This window comes from Alexandromys fortis, unplaced genomic scaffold (assembly GCF_014885135.2).
Source record: "Alexandromys fortis isolate MF-2015 unplaced genomic scaffold, M_Fortis_MF-2015_v1.1 scaffold_7, whole genome shotgun sequence".
In the NCBI taxonomy this organism is placed as follows: domain Eukaryota; kingdom Metazoa; phylum Chordata; class Mammalia; order Rodentia; family Cricetidae; genus Alexandromys; species Alexandromys fortis.
In genome coordinates this window covers 5,135,931-5,154,431 of record NW_026067920.1, presented here as the reverse complement: position 1 = coordinate 5,154,431, position 18,501 = coordinate 5,135,931, and the positions used below count along the sequence as shown (strand labels likewise).

The 18,501-nt window shown below is 50.1% G+C and overlaps 1 protein-coding gene across 2 annotated transcripts in view; it reads right to left on the bottom strand.

Moving 5' to 3' along the window:
• Positions 1-580: 580 nt before the first annotated feature.
• Ctbp1 (C-terminal binding protein 1) overlaps positions 581-18,501 on the bottom strand; it is a 25,451-nt gene continuing 7,530 nt past the window's right edge. The window contains exons 2-9 of one of the 2 annotated variants that reach the window (XM_050141305.1): positions 17,526-17,680; positions 12,342-12,486; positions 10,098-10,304; positions 3,763-3,977; positions 3,254-3,384; positions 2,472-2,599; positions 1,985-2,102; positions 581-1,535 (exon numbers count right to left, since the gene is read on the bottom strand). In XM_050141305.1, the coding sequence (XP_049997262.1) occupies positions 1,352-1,535; positions 1,985-2,102; positions 2,472-2,599; positions 3,254-3,384; positions 3,763-3,977; positions 10,098-10,304; positions 12,342-12,486; positions 17,526-17,680 (1,283 nt within the window). In that variant the 3' untranslated portion in view covers positions 581-1,351. Of the gene's footprint in view, positions 1,539-1,984; positions 2,103-2,471; positions 2,600-3,253; positions 3,385-3,762; positions 3,978-10,097; positions 10,305-12,341; positions 12,487-17,525; positions 17,681-18,501 lie in introns of both variants that reach the window. The other variant, XM_050141304.1, reaches the window with a different exon arrangement.

Genomic DNA, 18,501 nt, shown 5'->3' with positions numbered 1-18,501 from the left:
CTGAACTTGTTCACTCTACAGTTCTACATACAAGGTGTGTCTCTAGCTTCAACATTTCAGCATCCACACAGGCAGTGTCTCTTTGGTTGAGTCCCAGGCTGGACGAATGGTGCTATGCTCAGACTCTTTCAGGAATCACTGTCAAATCAGTTCAGTGGATCAGAGGCCGCACCTGAAGATAGTGTAGTGGAGGAGACCGGAAGCAGAACCGTACACTGCCTGGTGCTCTGCCTGTGTGCTAAGACTTCTTTTTAGTAATAATTTTCTGTTGCCATTTCCTTTGTGAGTTTGTCTAAAATGTCAGGACAAGTGCTGCCGGCCCAGGAGTTTGGGCAGAAGAAGTGGTCAGAGCTGTGCAACCCCTACCCAGTCCTCCCTGCAAGTTAGGGTGGCCTCCCCAACTCAGGGCCCTCTGTTCCCTGAAGACAGTGGGGACTTGCTGCTGCCCTCTTCTGGGTCTCCCCAGGACTGCCTGCCTGTTCCACAGAAGCCAAGCCAGGCCCCGGAGGTCATGACAGGCAGGACCAGAGGGACCTGACAGTGCTCCTAGATGAAGCCACTAAAGCGGTACCAGGCATGCTTGCTCTTTCTGGGGTCTTTATTTCTTTAAAATAATTCATACAAATGGTTACAGTCACAAACATGATTTTAACCAAAATATTGCTAGCCTACCACATCAGCAGGACGGCACCACGCAGGCAAGGGTCTGCAACCCCTGCCTACCCAGGACAGACACGGATGGTCCTGAGCACACTGGGCACTGCAAACACTCCTCTGAGCCACTCGCGATGCCGTCTTCATTTGGAACAAAGGGGTTCATGCCAAAATTAGGAAGAACAGCTTTTGTTGTTTTTCTAAATTATTCTAAAAATAAGACAAGCAGGTAGAAAAACAATGCACTGTGTGGCATAAAAAGAAAAACGGGAAGGATTCATTGTCCTGAGAAGTGTGCCGACGGCCACATTCCGGGCACGTTCCAACGTAGAAAAGGAAAAATAATCTCAAACTGACTTGCTGAATGCTCCCTCAGGTTTTCTTTTTGTGGACAGCTAAGCAAACAAATCCTTTGTAATGTTCTAAAAACTGTACACAGACAAGAACATTCGTGATAGAATTAGCTACTAACTTCTTTTGCTTAACGAGGAACGCAAAGGACACAGGACAGTGAGCCAGCCCACAGAACGGGACAACTACAATCGACTTGGGGACGTGCTTCCTCTTGCCCCGCCTGGTGCACGCCCAGTCAGTCTCTGGAGCGCCAAGGCCCACACTGGATGCCACCTCTGCACACTTGGGTCCAAGGGCACACGGCGCCCTCCACCAGGCGCCAAGGCTGGAGAGCTCCTCACAGCTACAACTGGTCACTCGTATGATCTCTATCCGCCTCAGGCTTGACAGTCTGGCCAGGAGAAGGAGCGTGCGGTGGGTGGGCCACGGGCGGGAGGCCGTGGGACAGGGACATGGCGCTGGGAACAATACCTTCCACAGCAGCTGGGATGCCAGTAGGGGCCACACTCACCACACCTGGAGGGTACCTGCTGGGAGAGGAGGGCAGACATGTGAGGTCATCTATGGAGCACCCACCTGCTACACACAGCCCCTTTTGCATGGGGCATCAGTGACCCCTGAGGTCCAGAAAGATTGGGAACAGTAAACACTTGGTGAGTGCTGGGCAGTATCCCTGCCTGGCTTCTCACTTACAAAGTCTTTCCCAAGCCCCATTCCCTGTCTCCTTACTATTCTCTGCCCCAACAATAGTTCTGCCCAGTACTCCTGTCTAGGTGGTTCCTAAGGCCAACCCTCTTGATATCCTTCCAAAAAGCTCAGGGAAGTGGACTGCACCATCCAGCTCAATCCTCTCCAGTCACAGGAGCCTACATAAGGGTATCCCCAGCCATATCACAACCCACTACATTACCTACAGCCAAGGTCTAGGTTTAAGCCTCACTGTCCTGGAGGCTGTCCTCTGCCCCTGCCTGCTCACCTGTAGGCAGCCCCATTGAGTTCAGGGTGCACCACAGCAGGGTCCATGCTGGCCCAGTGGGTGGCAGCTGTCAGGTGGTCCTTGTTGACACAGTTTTTCAAGCTATCTGGGATCCGGCCTGGGAGGTTGGGAGGTACACCAGACAGAGACGACAGCAATTTGGGTTAAAACTGCTGCCTCTGCAGAGGCCAGAAGGCAGGCACACAGTCACCCTTCTCCCCAGAGCCCTGGATTACTCCCTGTGAACACCACAGGACTCTGTCCACCTATAACAACTCAGCTCCCAACTTGGAGACCCCAGCCTTGCACATGCGCCCTCAGCTCACAAGCAGCTGACAGCACTCAGCCTGGCAGGTCTTCATGCATGAAAATGATACATGTGCTACCCAACTTCACCCCAAGGGATGCCCAGTAAGAGACAACCAAGTGCCACCTCCCCTGAACTGACATAAAACAGACTTGTCAGCCTGAGAGCAAAGCCACCCACCTGTAATGGCTCGCCGGATTTCCCGGGCTGCCTCCTCTCGCATCTCAATGGAGGCCTGCTCACTGTACCATGCAGCATGAGGGGTGCAGATGAGGTTGGGTGCATCCTTTAAGGGTCCCTGGCTAAAGCTGAGGACAGCACATACCCAGTCAGAGAGGTCTGAGCACCCACGTCTGGGGAGGTGCAGAAGGTAGCCAGTCCTGAGATCTGAGGGCCCCTGATCTGATCCCAGGCATCTGTGAATGCGGAGCTGCAGGGCTTTCAAACCTACCCCAAGGTCTTAACAATAAGGGTAGAGGGTCTTCCAAGCCTTAGGGGAGGAGCCATGATGGGGTATTACACAGCCCTGCCCAGCAGAACAAACCCTAGGACTGTGGGCTCTCAGACACAGACTCTTACTGCTAGCTCTTCCAATGGCTAATCACTAAATTGGTTACCCCAAGATAGGCTTTGTCAACTGCTGGAGCCCCAGAAAGTCTGCCCCAACAGGACTAAAGACTACATGCTAAGCCAAATTAGCCCTGGCCCCATGGTCTCCAGAGGTTGGTGGCTATGGGACCATCACAGACATCAAGAGACAAATTGAGAAACAAGTCAAGTCCTAAGCCTACCCCATAACTGTGGCCAAGGTGAGATAGAATCTTGAGGTTCTTGTTTCCACCTGAGAACAGAGAGTAAACCCTCCCCTAACCCAGCTAGCAAAAGGCCAGAGCTGAAGGACAGCCTCCAAATCCTAGTCAGCAGGCTGGTGGGCATAGTCCATCTTGGGGTTCAGGGGGCACCTGAAGGGCTCTGATTCATGCACATCCAGCGCTGCGCCACGGATCCGCCCTTCCTTCAGGGCCTGGGCCAGAGCCTTCTCATCCACCAGGCCACCACGGGCCGTGTTCACCAGGAAGGCTCCTTGTCTCATCTGAGAAGACAGACAGGACGATCATGTGAGTGAATGACATTGGAGCTTCTCACTGGAGTAGCATAAGCCTTTGCCCGCAGTGCCATCGCCTGGCCACAGCAAATCTCACTTCCCACCCACCTGGAGCTGGCCTACTACAGATCAGTTCTGGGAGAGTCTGGGCCAGGGTGGGCAGTGGTACCAGCAGGTACACTCTGGACTATCAATGGAATAAGACAGACCCAGGTTATCTAATGCTGTTGCTGTCTTGACCAAAGGTTCATTGCCTTCTGGGGAAGAAGGGGTACATCCTGAGGGAAGAGTGGGAGCCCCACTGTAAGGAAGGGACAACATGGCTCTGGAGAAGAAGGAAGGAGGGTGGAGGACGCCGCAGCGCACCTGCTTGACAGTGAAGTCATTGATGAGGTGGTGGTTGTGCTCATTGAGGCCGCAGTGCAGGGTCACGCAGTCACTGTGGAAGAGCAGGTCCTGCAGTGTGCTCACACGCTGCAGCCCCAAGGCCCGCTCGATGCCATCGGATAGGTACGGGTCATAGAAGAGGACGTTGAAGCCAAAAGCCTTTGCCCGCAGTGCCACCGCCTGGCCCACACGACCTACAGAGTCAAGATGAAGTGAGACATGCATCCTGAGGCCTTGAAGCCGCCTCACAGCCGGGATTCAAGGGCCTCAAACACAACTTTGCCAGTCTGCCAAAGTTTTACCAGATCTCTGAAGCCTCCATCACAAACACTCAGCCAAGGTGCCTGCTCCCAGGCACCACAATCAAGGGATGGGAGCTAGCTGCCACCCTCCAGCAGCCTGCCATTGATCAGTTCTACTCACTGTTCTGGAAAGCCAATACATAATCAACTTGGTCCCCTCCCTTGGTCACTGGGTCACTTATCATACGTCCTTGGAATCTCAATTCTGATCACAAACCATATATGTGGGGACCATTCTGGACAACACTCTTCCTAGAGATTCATATACCATTGACTCTAGCAGCACAGGACTGATTGGATGGCCCAGCGGTTAGGAGGGCCTGCTGCTCTTGCAGAGGAGCTGAGTTCTGTTCTCAACATCCATGTCAGGAGCTCAGGACCACCTTTAACTCCAACCTCTGGCCTCTGTAGGCACCTGCACTCACATGAACATACCCCCTACTCACACACACACACACACACACACACACACTAATAGAAATAAACCTTGAAAGGAAAAAAAAAAACCAAGAACCTAGCAATAAAGAGGGTACACTGCACATAGTACACTGCCACCTTTCTGGCACAACTCCACAGATGTACACCCTATGCCCTCTGAGGCAGGCCTGGCTCTGGAATGGGAGCCACAGCCTAAGGGTCATGGAATGCAGGCATCAACTGATGCTGGATACAGAGGGAGCACAGACAGCACAGGCTGCCAGCAGGAGAATGCTAGGGACATAGTCTTTCCTGCAGCATCCATCAATACCTGCCAGGAAAAGAGCATTGAGGAGTCAGACATACTGGCAGGACATGGGTACAACTTTAAAGAGAGTACCACAGAAATTATAACAGAATAAAGAAAAACAAGCAGATCCACAGACAACCCAGATGGTGGGATTAGCTGGAAGGACTTCCGATCACTGCTGAGAACATGTGTCATAGGCACATGTGATAAATTTGAGAGGACAATGAACTCCAGCAGAGAAAGTGTCCTCTACAAAAGACCTGGACACATATTTTGAGCTGGAAAAGCTGTACCTGCAGTAAAGAGCCCATCAGAAGGTCTGACACCAAAGACAGAACAATGGCCAACAGAAATGACCCTAATTAAAGCAGAAGGGAAACTGAATTTTTAGAAAGCCTTTTAAAGAACAAAAGACACAATCGAGTTTGGGAAAGCGGAGAAAAGATGTGCCATAGCAACGTTTAGTTAGAGAAAACTGTATGATAACATTAACAGGCCAGATAACCATAGAAACCACAATAAAGGACGGAGCTCTACCCCACTGTGGTCTAGCCTATAAAGCACTGGTCATCACTAATGCCAAAAGGACAAGAACAAAGAGTGGGAGCAAGTGAAACATGCTAAAGGAGAGAGCAGGATGCTGGGAAATGCCCAAGAACCTGCAAACCAGAATTCTGGGAAGTGCAAAGACCAAGTGTGTTTCTGAACACCACAGGGAATTAGAATGCATAAATTCTAACAGTCGTCATACCAAACACCTGGTCAGAGGGATGATGCCTAGGTTCTACCACCAGCATGGGGAAAGTACATTAACAAGCTGAACAAGCTCTGTGCAAATGTTATGTAATGATCACTACAGAACACCGCTAAGAGAAATCAAAACATGAAATAATAGGGTGATGTATGTCTTGAGAACATGTGTGTGATTTTCAGAGGCCAGTGTCCCAAAACACTCAAGGACTAAACAAAACACAAACCAGTGAGCTGATTCTAAAGAAGAACTATCAGAAGTGAATGACATGGCTAGGTGTGGTGGCGCACGCCTGTAGTCCTGGCATTTGGGAGGCAGAGGCAGGCAGACCTCTGTGAGTTCAGGGTCAACCTGGTCTATAGAGCAAGTTCCTGGACAGCCAGAACAATACAGAGAAACACTGTCTTGCAACACCATCACCAAAAAAAAAAAAAAAAAAAGGAAAAGAAATGAATGACAAACAAGGTTTCACCAAAAAGTAAGGTCTCTTGACCCACAATGTGTGCCTGCTACTGAGTAAGGGACACTGTTACAGATCAAAGAGAACTGGAAAGAGGAAACAACTTTGTTCAAGGATACACTGTGGATGCCGACTGGAGCATTCTCAACTTGATTATTATAAAAAAGAGAGAGAGAAGGGGAGGGGAGCGGAGGGGAGGGGACGAGAGGAGGGGAGGGTATTTCTGAACTGACAGATACTACTTGGAAGTTAGAAAGCAAAAGAGCTAAAATCCAAAACTTTTCAATCTCTCTAAAGAAGATGAGATCTGCTATGGTGGTTTGAATGATGGCTCCCATAGGCTCATGTATTTGAATGTTTGGTCCCTAGTTGGTAGAACTGTTTGGGAAGGATTAGGAGGTGTGGCCTTGTTGGAGGAGGTATATCACTGAAGGTGAGGCTTTGAGATTTCAAAAGTCCACACCACTCCCAGCTATCATGCTCATACCTAGCTGTGTTCTCATTCTCATTCTCTCTCTCTCTCTCTCTCTCTCTCTCTCTCTCTCTCTCTCTCTGCCTTGTGCTTATGGATCAAATGTAAGCTCTCAGCTACTTCTCTAGCACTATGTCTGCCTGCCTGTTACCATGTTCCTTACCGTAATGGTCATGGACGCAACCTCCTAGAACCATGAGCCTTCAAATTAAAGACGTCATCTTACAAGTTGCCTTGGTCATGGTGTTTTGTCACAGCCATAGAAAAGTAACTAAGACATCTGCCATAATATTTTTAGAGAGCAACGAAACAAAGAAGTAGCTCAGGACCAAAGCCCCCAAGACTCAGCATCTTGTTACTCCACGTGTCCTGCAACACAAACACCAACACATGGCTCTAAAAAACCAGCTCACTAAGAAAAACGAGGAGGAGACTGAAGAATGTGCAAAGCTTTTAGCCAAAAGAGTAAAGGAAGCCAAAGAAAACCACCAGGAGCAAACTGCCAAGAGATGTAGGCTGTCCTTGCTGAGAGCTTCTACTTCTAAGACTGAGTGAGTCCAGCTGGACCAACAGTCAGGGAGCCTGCATGAAACTGACATAGGCCCTCTGCATGTGTGTGACAGCTGTGTAGTTTGGTCTCTCAGAAAGGCTTCTCACAGTGAGAGCAGGACCTCTCCAGGTGCTTAGCTAGTTTTTGGTAACCTGTTTCCCATGCTGGATTACCTGGCCCCACCTCGACTCACAGGGACAGTCTTGGTCCTGCCTCAACTTGATGCGCCATGCTTTGTGCAAGCCCATGGGAATCTTGTTCCTTTCTGAATAGAGATGGAGGAGGAGCAGATGGGGACAGGGGTAGATGGAAAAGGGGAGGGGGCAGGAAGTGAGGAGGGAGGGGAAACTGGTTGGTATGTAAAATAAATTAAAAAAAAAAGAGTGACAAGCTGGGCAGTTGTGCCACATGACTTTAATCCCAGCACTCAGGGGACAGAGGCGGGCGCATTTCAGTGAGTTCAAGACTAGCCTAGTCTACAAAGTGAGTTACAGAACAGCCAGTGCTACACAAAGAAACACTGTCTCGCAAAACAAAAACCAAACAAACAAAAAATCCTGTATTCACCTTAGCCAGACTATGGAGGGAGAATTATGTAGCAAATTGTTGCCACTAAAACCACTGAGCCCTAAGAATTTATTGTTATTGTGGAAAGACACAAACTTATTTGCCTGTTTCTGGCATAGTATACTCAGCACTGAGGAAAGTGTATGATCCAGGTGTCTGAGACCTGTAGAATCCGAACTATGAAGCTTCTAGAAAGCAGACTCCTCATGTTTTTCTTTTGGCTAAAAGCTGAAGCAGACAGAGACTACTTAAGACACAGAAAACAACTTACAAGTAATAAACTGGATTTCTTCAGAACCAGAATCTGTTCTCACCACAGATACTAAGTGGGCACCAGGGTGTCAATATACTTGTCTGACGAGGCCCTGAGATAGAACACAGATGGAATCTTGCAGATCCACACCAAGACAAACCAAAGAGACCATGACGGGCACCATACTTCAGAACACAGGCGAAAGGTTCTCTAACGGCCAGGCATCCCTGCAAGAAAGGCACTCAGACACTTTAGCTGTCAGAGAGTGCAAATAAAAACACAAGGGACAGCACTAGTGCTGACATTAGTGTCAGCAAAGTTCAAAACTCCAATTAGCCAGCTGACAAGTGCCAAAGCCACACGCCTGCTTGAAGAATGCCATGGTGGCCTTCTGCCAGCTCTGTAAAGTCACTTCACTTCTGCTTAAATCAAAGAAAAGAGTCCCATGCACAAAGAGACATGTCTAAACTTGCTCACAGCAGTTGTCTAAACAGATCAACAAAATCCTGCTCAACAGTGAGAGTCCTGAGCAGGACAGACGTGTGCAGAAGCGAAGGAGCACAGACCCAGGGCCCTGCCCTGTGGGTTCATTTCAGCTGGACTGAGGAACCTAGCAAGCTGTGCCAGAGGGAGCGCAGAGACAGCAGGCAGGAAGGGCTAGCTGGAAACAGTACAGTGCTGTCCCACACCGAAATACATTCCATACTCTGTGAAGGGAGCAAATTTTGTTTCAGTTATAAGAGGACAAGAAGAAGAGAGGCAGAAGCCTATGGATGGAGAGGTCAACAGCCATAGGAAAGTAGTTGGCATGTTCATTATAAAAGCAAAAGTTACAGCCCACATTGCCTGTGCACCCTCACTGATGAGCAAGAACTCACCACCATATTCCACACAGAGGTAGACTCAACAGGCTGTAGAAGAGAAGAGCAGAGGTACAGGTTCACTAGCGGCACATACCCATCTCCCTTCCAGGGAGGCCAGTGTGTGGAAGCTAGCCTCAGACCTGTTCTGTAGTAGGTAGACAGCAATTACATACAAATAGGAGGTCCTTAAGGAACCCTTGTTGTACCCCGAGGGGACAAAATTCACCCTCCTTGCTTGTTAGACTGTACACTCATACACAAGTATGCTTACATGTATAGCCCTGTCTCTCTGTAATCTACATTATCCATATGGGATACATGTTACCATCCATGTATCCTAAGCTCTAGGGAGCTCTGGGCTGGCTACAGGGAACAATTCGACACAGCAGAGAGGACAGCAGTGTAGGCCAGTAGGTAGTCAGTGGCAGACATATGATACACTGGACAAACAGGGTACAAAAGGGACACGTGGCTCAGTCCCCAAACACGAGTGACAAAAGCAGAGGCAGAGCCACTCTAATAAGGAAAGACCAAAGAGACTGCTGGAGGACAAGACCTGAGGGTGGGGTGCCCTGACCACCCAGACCTGCCCAGTGACACTTCACCCCTCACTCCCCCCACGCTTATCTTTCTTCCATCCTTCAACACATCTTGGCGCTAGGACCCTGAGGTAGGAGGTGCTATCTTGTCCTATACACCGGGTAGGGGTGGTGGTGGCATACAGTGTCATAGAGCACCAAATAGCCCTGCTGTGCATGTTCATTAGGACACCAACAACCATATCCCAGGCCCTCCTCCTTCTGGAACTGAGGTGACCTACACACACTTCCCATCTCTGGCTGCTGGCAGCAGGGTTGAGGCAGGAGTACAGCGCAGCCAGGGTCAACCAAGGGTAGGCAAGGGTGACAAGAAAGCTCTCAAAGGCGGAACTCTAGCACAACTTACTCTGCCATCTCTGTGGTACATATAACAGACAGATACCCACAAAAAGGTGATGGCTGTGAGAAGAAGCCAGGGAGCACAGGAACCAACTACTATCTTAGCAGGGCAGAAACAGGCTACTCCAGAGCTGTGGGGAATGAGTGTGTATGTAGCCATGTTTGTACAGAGGATGCACGTATCTGTGTCCATGTGGACACCACGTCTGTTTGATCCACATGTGGCACATGTGTGATGTTCAGTTGTGCTCTTACCTGACCTCCATGGATGTGAGGAGATGCCTGTGAAAGACACAGACAAGTTTCTCTAGCCCTGCCCAGGACTAATTATCCTATGCCCTCAACACAGCCAGCAAGTCAAGGGTCTTTATGGAGTAGGAGGGTGGCAGATGGGCAAAGACTATTTGTGCTGAGTCACAGTGGCCACGCACCTAGTCCAATGATGCCCAAGGTCTCTCCACGGATCCTGGCAGCTCCTGAAGCCACCTCTCGAATCTGCTCTACACTCTGGACCCGAGTGCCTTCCCGAAGTGCTTGATGCAGCCAGGTAGTTCGTCGGTACAGGTTCAGGATGTGGCACAGGGTGGAGTCTGCTGTCTCTTCCACAGATGCTGCAGGCACATTGCACACTGCGATGCCTACAAGATATGTGAAGGCACATGTTCCAGGCCCACAGCCTCTTGTCATCCACAGTCAGAGGTGCTGCCGTCAGAGCATACCCTCAGGGTGGTGCTTCAGCAGTAACATGTCAGAAAACATGCCCCACAACCACCTAGGAGACTACATGTCATTGGGCTATCCTGCATGATGTGGGATTCCCCTCTGTATGCTGTCAATGTTTTATTATCACTGGTTAATAAAGAAGCTGCTTTGGCCTGTGGCATGGCAGAATAGAGCTAGGCAGGAAAACTAAACTGAATGTTGGGAGAAAGAAGGCAGAGTAAGGGAAATGCCATGTAGCTGCCAAAGAAGACTGACACCCCTGAACCTTACCGGTAAACCACAACCCTCATGGTAAAATATAAAATAATAGTAATGGGTTAATTTAAGATTTAAGAGTTGGTTAATAAGAAGCCTTAGCTATTGTCCAAGTAGTGTTGTAATTAATACAGTTTCTGTGTAATTATTTCGGGTCTGGGCAGCTGGGAATGAATGAGCAGTCACCACTTACACCTACTCTTGCAGAACACTGATGTGGCAGCTACCAAGCAAACAGGACAGGGGGCAGGCAAATGCTGTCTTGATCATTTCCAGCCTGAGTTACCTGGGCAGGCAGGTGGTTGAAAAGAAGCCAATGCTACTAATGCCCAATTCTTCCCCATCTGGATCATGGGACACACAACCTTCCTGAGCAGCCATGGCTCTATTAGCAAAGGGCCAGAGCCAAGGTACATCCTGGGGCTGGCTGGCCCCTCCCTATTGACACTACACAAATCACACCTTCCAGTTCCCTGGGGCTTCCCAGGCCAAGCATGCCCTGGCTACATGGCTCCACGATTCTTACTGTCCTGGGAGCAAGTCAGATGGAGCTTTCTCTCCCCTAGCCATGGTCTCCCAATTTACCCAAGGGCCCATGTCCAGGCACTAAACTGATGGTCTGTGCTGCCTTGGGCTGCCCTTAGCCCTTGTTCCCAAAGAAGACCCCATCATCCCAGCCGTGAGCTGATCCTCCACAGTGGCCTTAGTTCCAACTCTACTTCCCATCCCAGCAGGATGCTTCTGCCCATACTTCCCACTGAAGTGTGAGGACAGAACTGTTTTGGAAACTATCCTATAAATTAAAGGTATCTGACACCACAAAGAGGAATCAAGACAGGACCCACGTACCCTCCAGAAATGACTCCCTTGAAATAAAACAAGGACACAGGGAGCAATAGCACGTAGCCTTGAGATACAGAAACAAAACTGACCCCCCAAGAAGGTATAGATGGTAAGACCTGTCCCACTTTCCACAGCTAGGTCTAAAGGAACCAAACTTGGCCCACCATTAGGCCATCCCTAGCTGAAAAGAGGAGCCTGTGAATTCTAGGGACTACAGTGGGACCTTGTCCAGGAAGGGGCAGACCAGTCACCAAGGTTTCAGCCCCCGTGGCTTTCCAGGGCAACATGAGCCAACAGAACAAGACTGACTTTCCCACCACACTACTGCAGTCCTCAGTCGCCCTGTGGTTCTCGGACAGGTTAGCTCCTGCCTCCTCTGCAGCTGTAAGGGGCAGAGCAGCAGAATGATGTCAACAGCACACTGTAGAGGGCAGCCTTGCTTTGTCAGTGGGCCACTAGCACAGAACACAAGCTACTCTAGAATGGCAAAGTACGGTTATGCTGTTTCAATATAAATAGAATTGTGTACAAGTGTCCACTTTGAGCACACGTTGCTTCATATGTATACATGCATGGTTTCAGAACATATTCCATTTTCTGCTGTCTTAGGAAGACAGCAATGACTCCCTGACTGGCCGTGTTTCAACCCAATCCCTGAGGCCTGGTAGGCTGGTGACAGCACAGGGAGTCGCAGCCACGTCCTGATCCTGTGCTGCCCACCACAGCCTGCACTACCCACAGCCCAAATCACCTTCAATTCAAGGAGCAGTCCCGGCTCTACTGATTGCCCAGTAGAGCCTGAAGGTTAAGTGAGACATCTTGGTCAATGGAAACGGGGACTTCAGAGCTCCTACCTAGATCCCCAGCTGACTTGATGTCAATGTTGTCAAACCCGCTGCCAATTCGGACGATGATTCTGAGAGCTTTGAATTTCTCCAGATCTTCTCTGGTCAGTGTGATGGTGTGGTACATCAGGGCGCCCACAGCCTCATTCAGTACCTGCATTGAGGGAAAACAGGCTGCTTACTAAGCTCCTAGGGACCACCAAATGTACGCAAAAAGGCTGAGCAGCCAGCCTCCAAATGAGAGGCATGGGAGGCAGAGGGAACAAGGGAAGAGACGGGGAGCACAATGCAGGGGCAGCTGTGTTCTCTCAATTGTCTCAGACAGCAGCATGCTACAGCAGAGCCTCAGCAGAGGTTGTGGGTAGCGTCCAAGGGCAAAGACTAGCAGCAGCACCTGCAAGCAACCAGCCTCCATGCCCAAAACTATGGAGCCCACTCCACACCAGTCTCTACGGAGTACAGAGGACCCAAGTAACAAACATATCCAGAGGCATTTGTCGACTGGGAGTGGGCAGGGCCAGCCTCTAATAGGGCACCACATCCTATGAGCAACTCTACTACCTATCCTCTTTTACACTGGTACTTCCTGCTGATCTGGTTGGCTGTGGAGCCAGGGTATCTTCCTGGGGTGGAGACTGTTCCACATGCGAAGGCTGATGCAGCCTCCTCTATCATAGCTACACAAGCTCCATAGCCAGATGCATGACCCAGCATGCAGACAACTGTCCCTGAGGCAGAAAGGCCTTCACCTGTCACAAAGAGCCACAAGGGCGGAGACAGTAGCCTTTTCACTCATTTTGGGCCCAGGGGCCATCTAAACTACATGAAGAAGAAACAGCCAGGTGCTGAGGGAAGATGGTTAGAGTCTGGAATGCTGGGCCGAGCGGCCTCTAGAGTACACACACTCAGGGCCAGAACTGATGGACGCCCTTAGTTTTGAGGGAATCAGGGTCACATACACTACTTAGACATGTGTGGAAAAAATGGGTACCCATTTGCCAGTGGAGAGTCATGGAGAGCCCAAGTGGGAAAGAGTGAATGGGGAATGGGTAGTGACAGCACAGGGAGTGGGGAGTGAGGAGATTTAGGGGAGTCCTTGACAGCATTGTGCCATATGGACTTCAGATGGACAATCATGAGGACAGGAGGGCCCCATACAAACGATTGTTTGCTGAGGCCCATGGCAGGTATAGCAGTGCAGACCAAAAGTGATAGATCTCAGGGCACTATTAGAATGAGTCTGTAGTTAGGGACAGATTTAACATGGGTCCCTCACTATGTGTGAAAAGGGTTGGCTGTGGACAGGACAGAACCACAGCCTACAGGCCTATGTTGTATGTCAACATGTGTATGTGAACAGCCAACTGGTTTCTTACCCTTAGCACTGAAACATGAGAGTAATGTCTTTCAAAAGCACGTTTTCAATGTACCGCAAATGTGCCAACAGAGAAGGGCGAGATCAAAGCATCTGACCTTTCATTGCACTGACTGTCGCCAGCACTAAGTCTTCCAGAAGCCAGTGTGCTTGTGTCCTTGAGCTAAGTTTCTACAAGTGGAGGGTCTTCTGAGGCTCTAGACCCTGTTGTTCAACTGCCAAAGGACTTCCTCATGTCACCACTGAGCTTTCTACAAATAAACCACAGCCTGCTGTCCATCCACTGCTTGTGCTTGAATTTGCCTTCCTGGGTACAATCTACCTATGTTTCTCTGTGAAATTTTTTCATTTTTTTTTCTTTTGTTTGTTTCGTTTTTTTTGTTTGTTTGTTTGTTATCTTGGTTTGAAGTTACTTGGCTGCAGAACAAAAGCATACTAGGAGTGGGCTTGCTAGGTAGTGGGTGAACCAGACGAAGTTCTACAGCCCCGGTCACCACCAACAGCTGTTCTGTTGGCCACAGGTCTACCCCCAACCTCGTCCCTCTCCTACACTCCCTTTAGTGTTTCCAGGGAAGTCTGGGAAGGCTGCTGCTAGGCCTATCTCCAAGAGTCCTCTCTGCAAGCAGCCACTCACATGTCCCCATTCACCAGCTGTGTGACCACATTAGTGATCTGACTCTAGGGTACTTGGTGTCCTCAATACCAGACCGGGAACGACATGGGCCCTAGATGTTCATGGCAGGCATAGCATATGATAAGTGACTGGTGCACACGGGCCATGAGTATACCAGTGGTAGCACGTTCTGAATGGAGCTCACGCTCCAACTGCAGTGAGGTTTCGTGGTCAGGGCAACACTGTGCTAACCTCCCTCTGAGAAAACACTGGATGGTTTTATCGCCTGGTGTGCACAGAACAGCTACCATGTGACACTGTAGCTCCTCCCACCTCACCATCATGCCTGACATTTTTCTGCTGACGTAAGGCACATACAGGCAGAGCAGACACTGGCTGAAACCTCTGCACACTATCCAACTCCACAGACACCAGGTTGCTTTGCAGCTGTTCTTCTCCACAGAGGGAAGTGGTATCCAGGCTTTCTACTGTGCCAGTGATTGATCACCTGGCCACCTGGTGGTGAACTGTGGGTTTTCAGGGGCCACAGAGAGGCTTGCTGAAGTGGTTTATATAAGCAGTTCTTCTCTGACCAGCTTTCTGCAAAGATTTCCTTTTCCTGCTGACTGGGAAGGCCTGAAGGTCTTACATGTACCCTGGGGCCAGGGCACAAAGAGCGGTGCCCACTTGACCTCACTGAAATTTTCCCACAGTTTACTTTCCTGAGTCATTTGAGCATGCCCACAGACTCCTTTCTAAAGCAGTATGTCTTTTGTGTGTAAGAAAAGAACCCCCTCCGCTCTTCCAACTGGAACACCATCCCAGCCTGTAACTGGTTTACCAGCACTCTGTCCATATACCTGAAGGCCACACCCATCCCTGGGTCTTCTGCTCTGTCCCATCAAGGCACTAACAATGGGTCTCAGAATCTCAGCATACTCTCAAAGGGGGACCTGCTGACCCATGGCAATGGACTCCTGCACACAGTGAAACCCCCTCCTCTCAACCTTTGTCCTGGTTCCAGGTGTGTCTGCAACACGAGCCCAAGGCCAGTGCATTAGCAGCCTGCTGGCCACACGAGACACTTCTGCCCACTTGCTCCTTGTACATCTTAATTGTAAGGGGCCATCCTCTGGCCTGGGATGTTCTGCACCCATGAGTCATGAAGCGTCATTCTCCCATCTCCAGTGGGGACTTCCTGCTGCCATAAGTCCTCATTCAGCACATGCTGGGAGCAGTGTCCCTGGGTTCCTCCTCGGCACAAGCAGCCCTGGGCTGAAGGTCATTTGCCTGAGCAAATGTACAGCACCCAGCCAGGGGTGTTCTGAAATTCCTGCCACAAGTGACTTTCCCACACCTAGTGGGCATCTCCTAGCCCCTCTCAGAGTCCTCCTGGGTCCATGGCAGAAGAGCCAGGGTCTCTGGGAAGTTTTCTTCATCACGCTCTTCCTTGCTAGTGTAACATTCTCATCTGCAATTTAGACAGTGACACACACAGCCAGTTGTGACGACTTCTTGTTCTGAAAGGACAATTCCCACGTAGCAATGATACGTAAGACAGTTACTTCCTCTCCACACCTAGAGACAGGTGTCCCATATGTTTGGTTACATCTTCATAGCCATTTGGGCACATGATCCCTGTCTTGTGACTGTGCCATCCCCAGTATATGGCTTTCCTACCCAAGGCTTCAGCCACCATCTCCAATTTCCAGCCAGCAGAAAGAGGGAAGGTAACTTCCCTCAGTGATATGCACCCAAGGTGCTGTGTGCCTGTGGGTCATCCCATTCCTGAGCCAGGCAGGATCTGAGGTAGGATACAATCTGCACAGCTGTATCACCCAAGGGCACTGGGTGGTTGCCCAGTTTGGGCTACTGTGAATCAAGCTGCCATACCTTCAGGTGGAGATGACAGTGAGAACGCATGTCATGTCTGTGAGGACTAAGCCCAAGCATGGCTGGTAGAACGATGAAAGGTTGCGCAACAATAGAGTGCACAAACTGCCAGGGTTGTGCCTCACTGTTCCTTCCACCATTGGCATCTAGTTCCCTCTGAGTTCTAGGTTCTGGTAACTTGCCCACGCCTCGCTCCATTCTCCTCCCATTCCCCACTCTCCTCACAACACATCAGAATCAGGTCTTCTGATCTCTTCCTGCCTACTATTATGTCCTCTGTTTTTTCTATTGCTCCCCCATACCTACTACAAGACCCTCACTATGGCACTGTCTCCTAGCTGAAGGCAGCCCACCCCACAATCAGACTAAGGCTCCTGCTGATGAGAAGCTCTCAGCCTTGCCTCCTTGTGTCTGAGTATCTGTGTGGAAGTGACAAGTTCCCAAAGACTACAGACACACACTGAGGCCAGGCTGAAAGGACTGTCCCAGATGACTCTGTAGCCACTGAGGAGCAGGGCTGTAGGTCCACTGGATGCTAATGCCATGCCTGGCAGGCTTATAAGGCTGGATACTAAGCTAGGTGAAGGTTCGTTCAGATATGGGTGTCACTGCCCTCTGGGTCTGAGACAATACCTGCAATGGGCCAACAGGCCCACCTTTCGAGGCCATGGTGCCACCAACAGCAGAGCTCACTACTCCTCCCAGGGGAGCAAATCTCCAGGCTAGTCAACCAGACCATCTACAAGAGCAGATGCCAGGTCCCTCGTGGCAAAATCCCTGACTGGTTCTACCCCTGAAGGCTTTTTAGGTTTGCTGTAAAAAATGCTTTCAAGCAGTCTCCAGTGTGCAGTCTGACTTGGCTAGGACACAAGCAAAAACCAGGTGACCATACTCCAGGTAACAGAGGAACTCAACAGAAGTAAGTAAACATCAATCGCAGAAGCTGCTTAGAGCTACTAACACCCGACAACAAGCTCTAGGCAGGTACTGTGGATGAAGATATTGTGACTTTCTGTTTTGCAGGTAGCATCCAGCATAATCACTGGCAGAAGCCCATAGTTCCACTTCTAATGAACTGGCTGTGATGTAAGAAACCAAGAAAATACAGAGTAAGCCCATCTCTACTATCTGACAAGGCCAGGCACAGTGACAGGTCACACAAGACTAGGTGGTACTTAGACCTAGTGTGGCCAGAGGCCCAGGAGCATGACGAGTGTTGTGTGCTGACTCAGACTGCAGCCAGAGGTGGCAAGGCCCATGCTCTGGAGCACCCCCTAATCCCCCATGAAACTTGGCCAATTTGTGACCCTACCTTCTCATGAATCTCCTGTGTAGACTGTGCATCACAGAAGGCCACTGTGGCCACATCCTTCAGGATAGGCATCTCCACTGTGCAGTCCCGGCCATCCAGCAGCGCCACCAAGGGCCGGGGATGCATGGGCCCGTTCATGATGGGAGGTCGGACGCCTGCAAGAAAGGAGCAGACCACTTAATGCCCTCAGCAGCTCTAATCTGTGACCTGAGGACTGTGCTACCCACTAGAGCTTAAGAGATCAGCCCTGAGAACTTGCTGTACTCAGCATCTGGTTACATGGGACTTTGTAAAATGCAAATTAACACTGTGAAGAAGGAAATGGAGTTTGTGATAGCTCACTGATGACCGAGTGGACTCAGACCATCAATCCCTCAAGAACACATGACCTGAGATCCTTGCAGACCCTAGTGGGGCTGTGGGGAACAAGAGAACTGGGAGCCGTAGGCTATCTTGTCAACACAGAAATGTACAGGTCACAGAAAGATGGGATTCAGGAAAGAGCCTGGTCACTTTTTGTTGCTTAAAGTCACTATTTGTGACTGCCCAGAACCCCAGAACGCCAGAGAGAAACCACAGGGATTTTAGCATGTGACCCAACCTGATATCATTCCTAGTGATAGATTTCAAAGGCCAAAAATCTGTGACAGTAAAAAAGGCTACCCCACTTGTGGAACCCGCCTCCCAGAACAAAGTGAGAAAGAACCTTAAGCCTGCAGTGCAACTCAGAAGAGCACTTGCCCAGTGGGTGTAAGGCCCTGAGAGTGTTTCCTAGTTACACCAGAACCTTCACAGATACGGCATCAGCTTGCTCCCAACACACCCTAGACTAGACCCCACTTGGGGCCAAGTGCAGTTCCAGGGGCTTCACAGGTACACAGCTGACACAGTAGTCCCAGGTACTGTCTGGCCACCTTGGGCAGGGCAGCAGACACCTCATGGTGACAAAAGGTAGCTCCACAGTAGCACGCAGCAC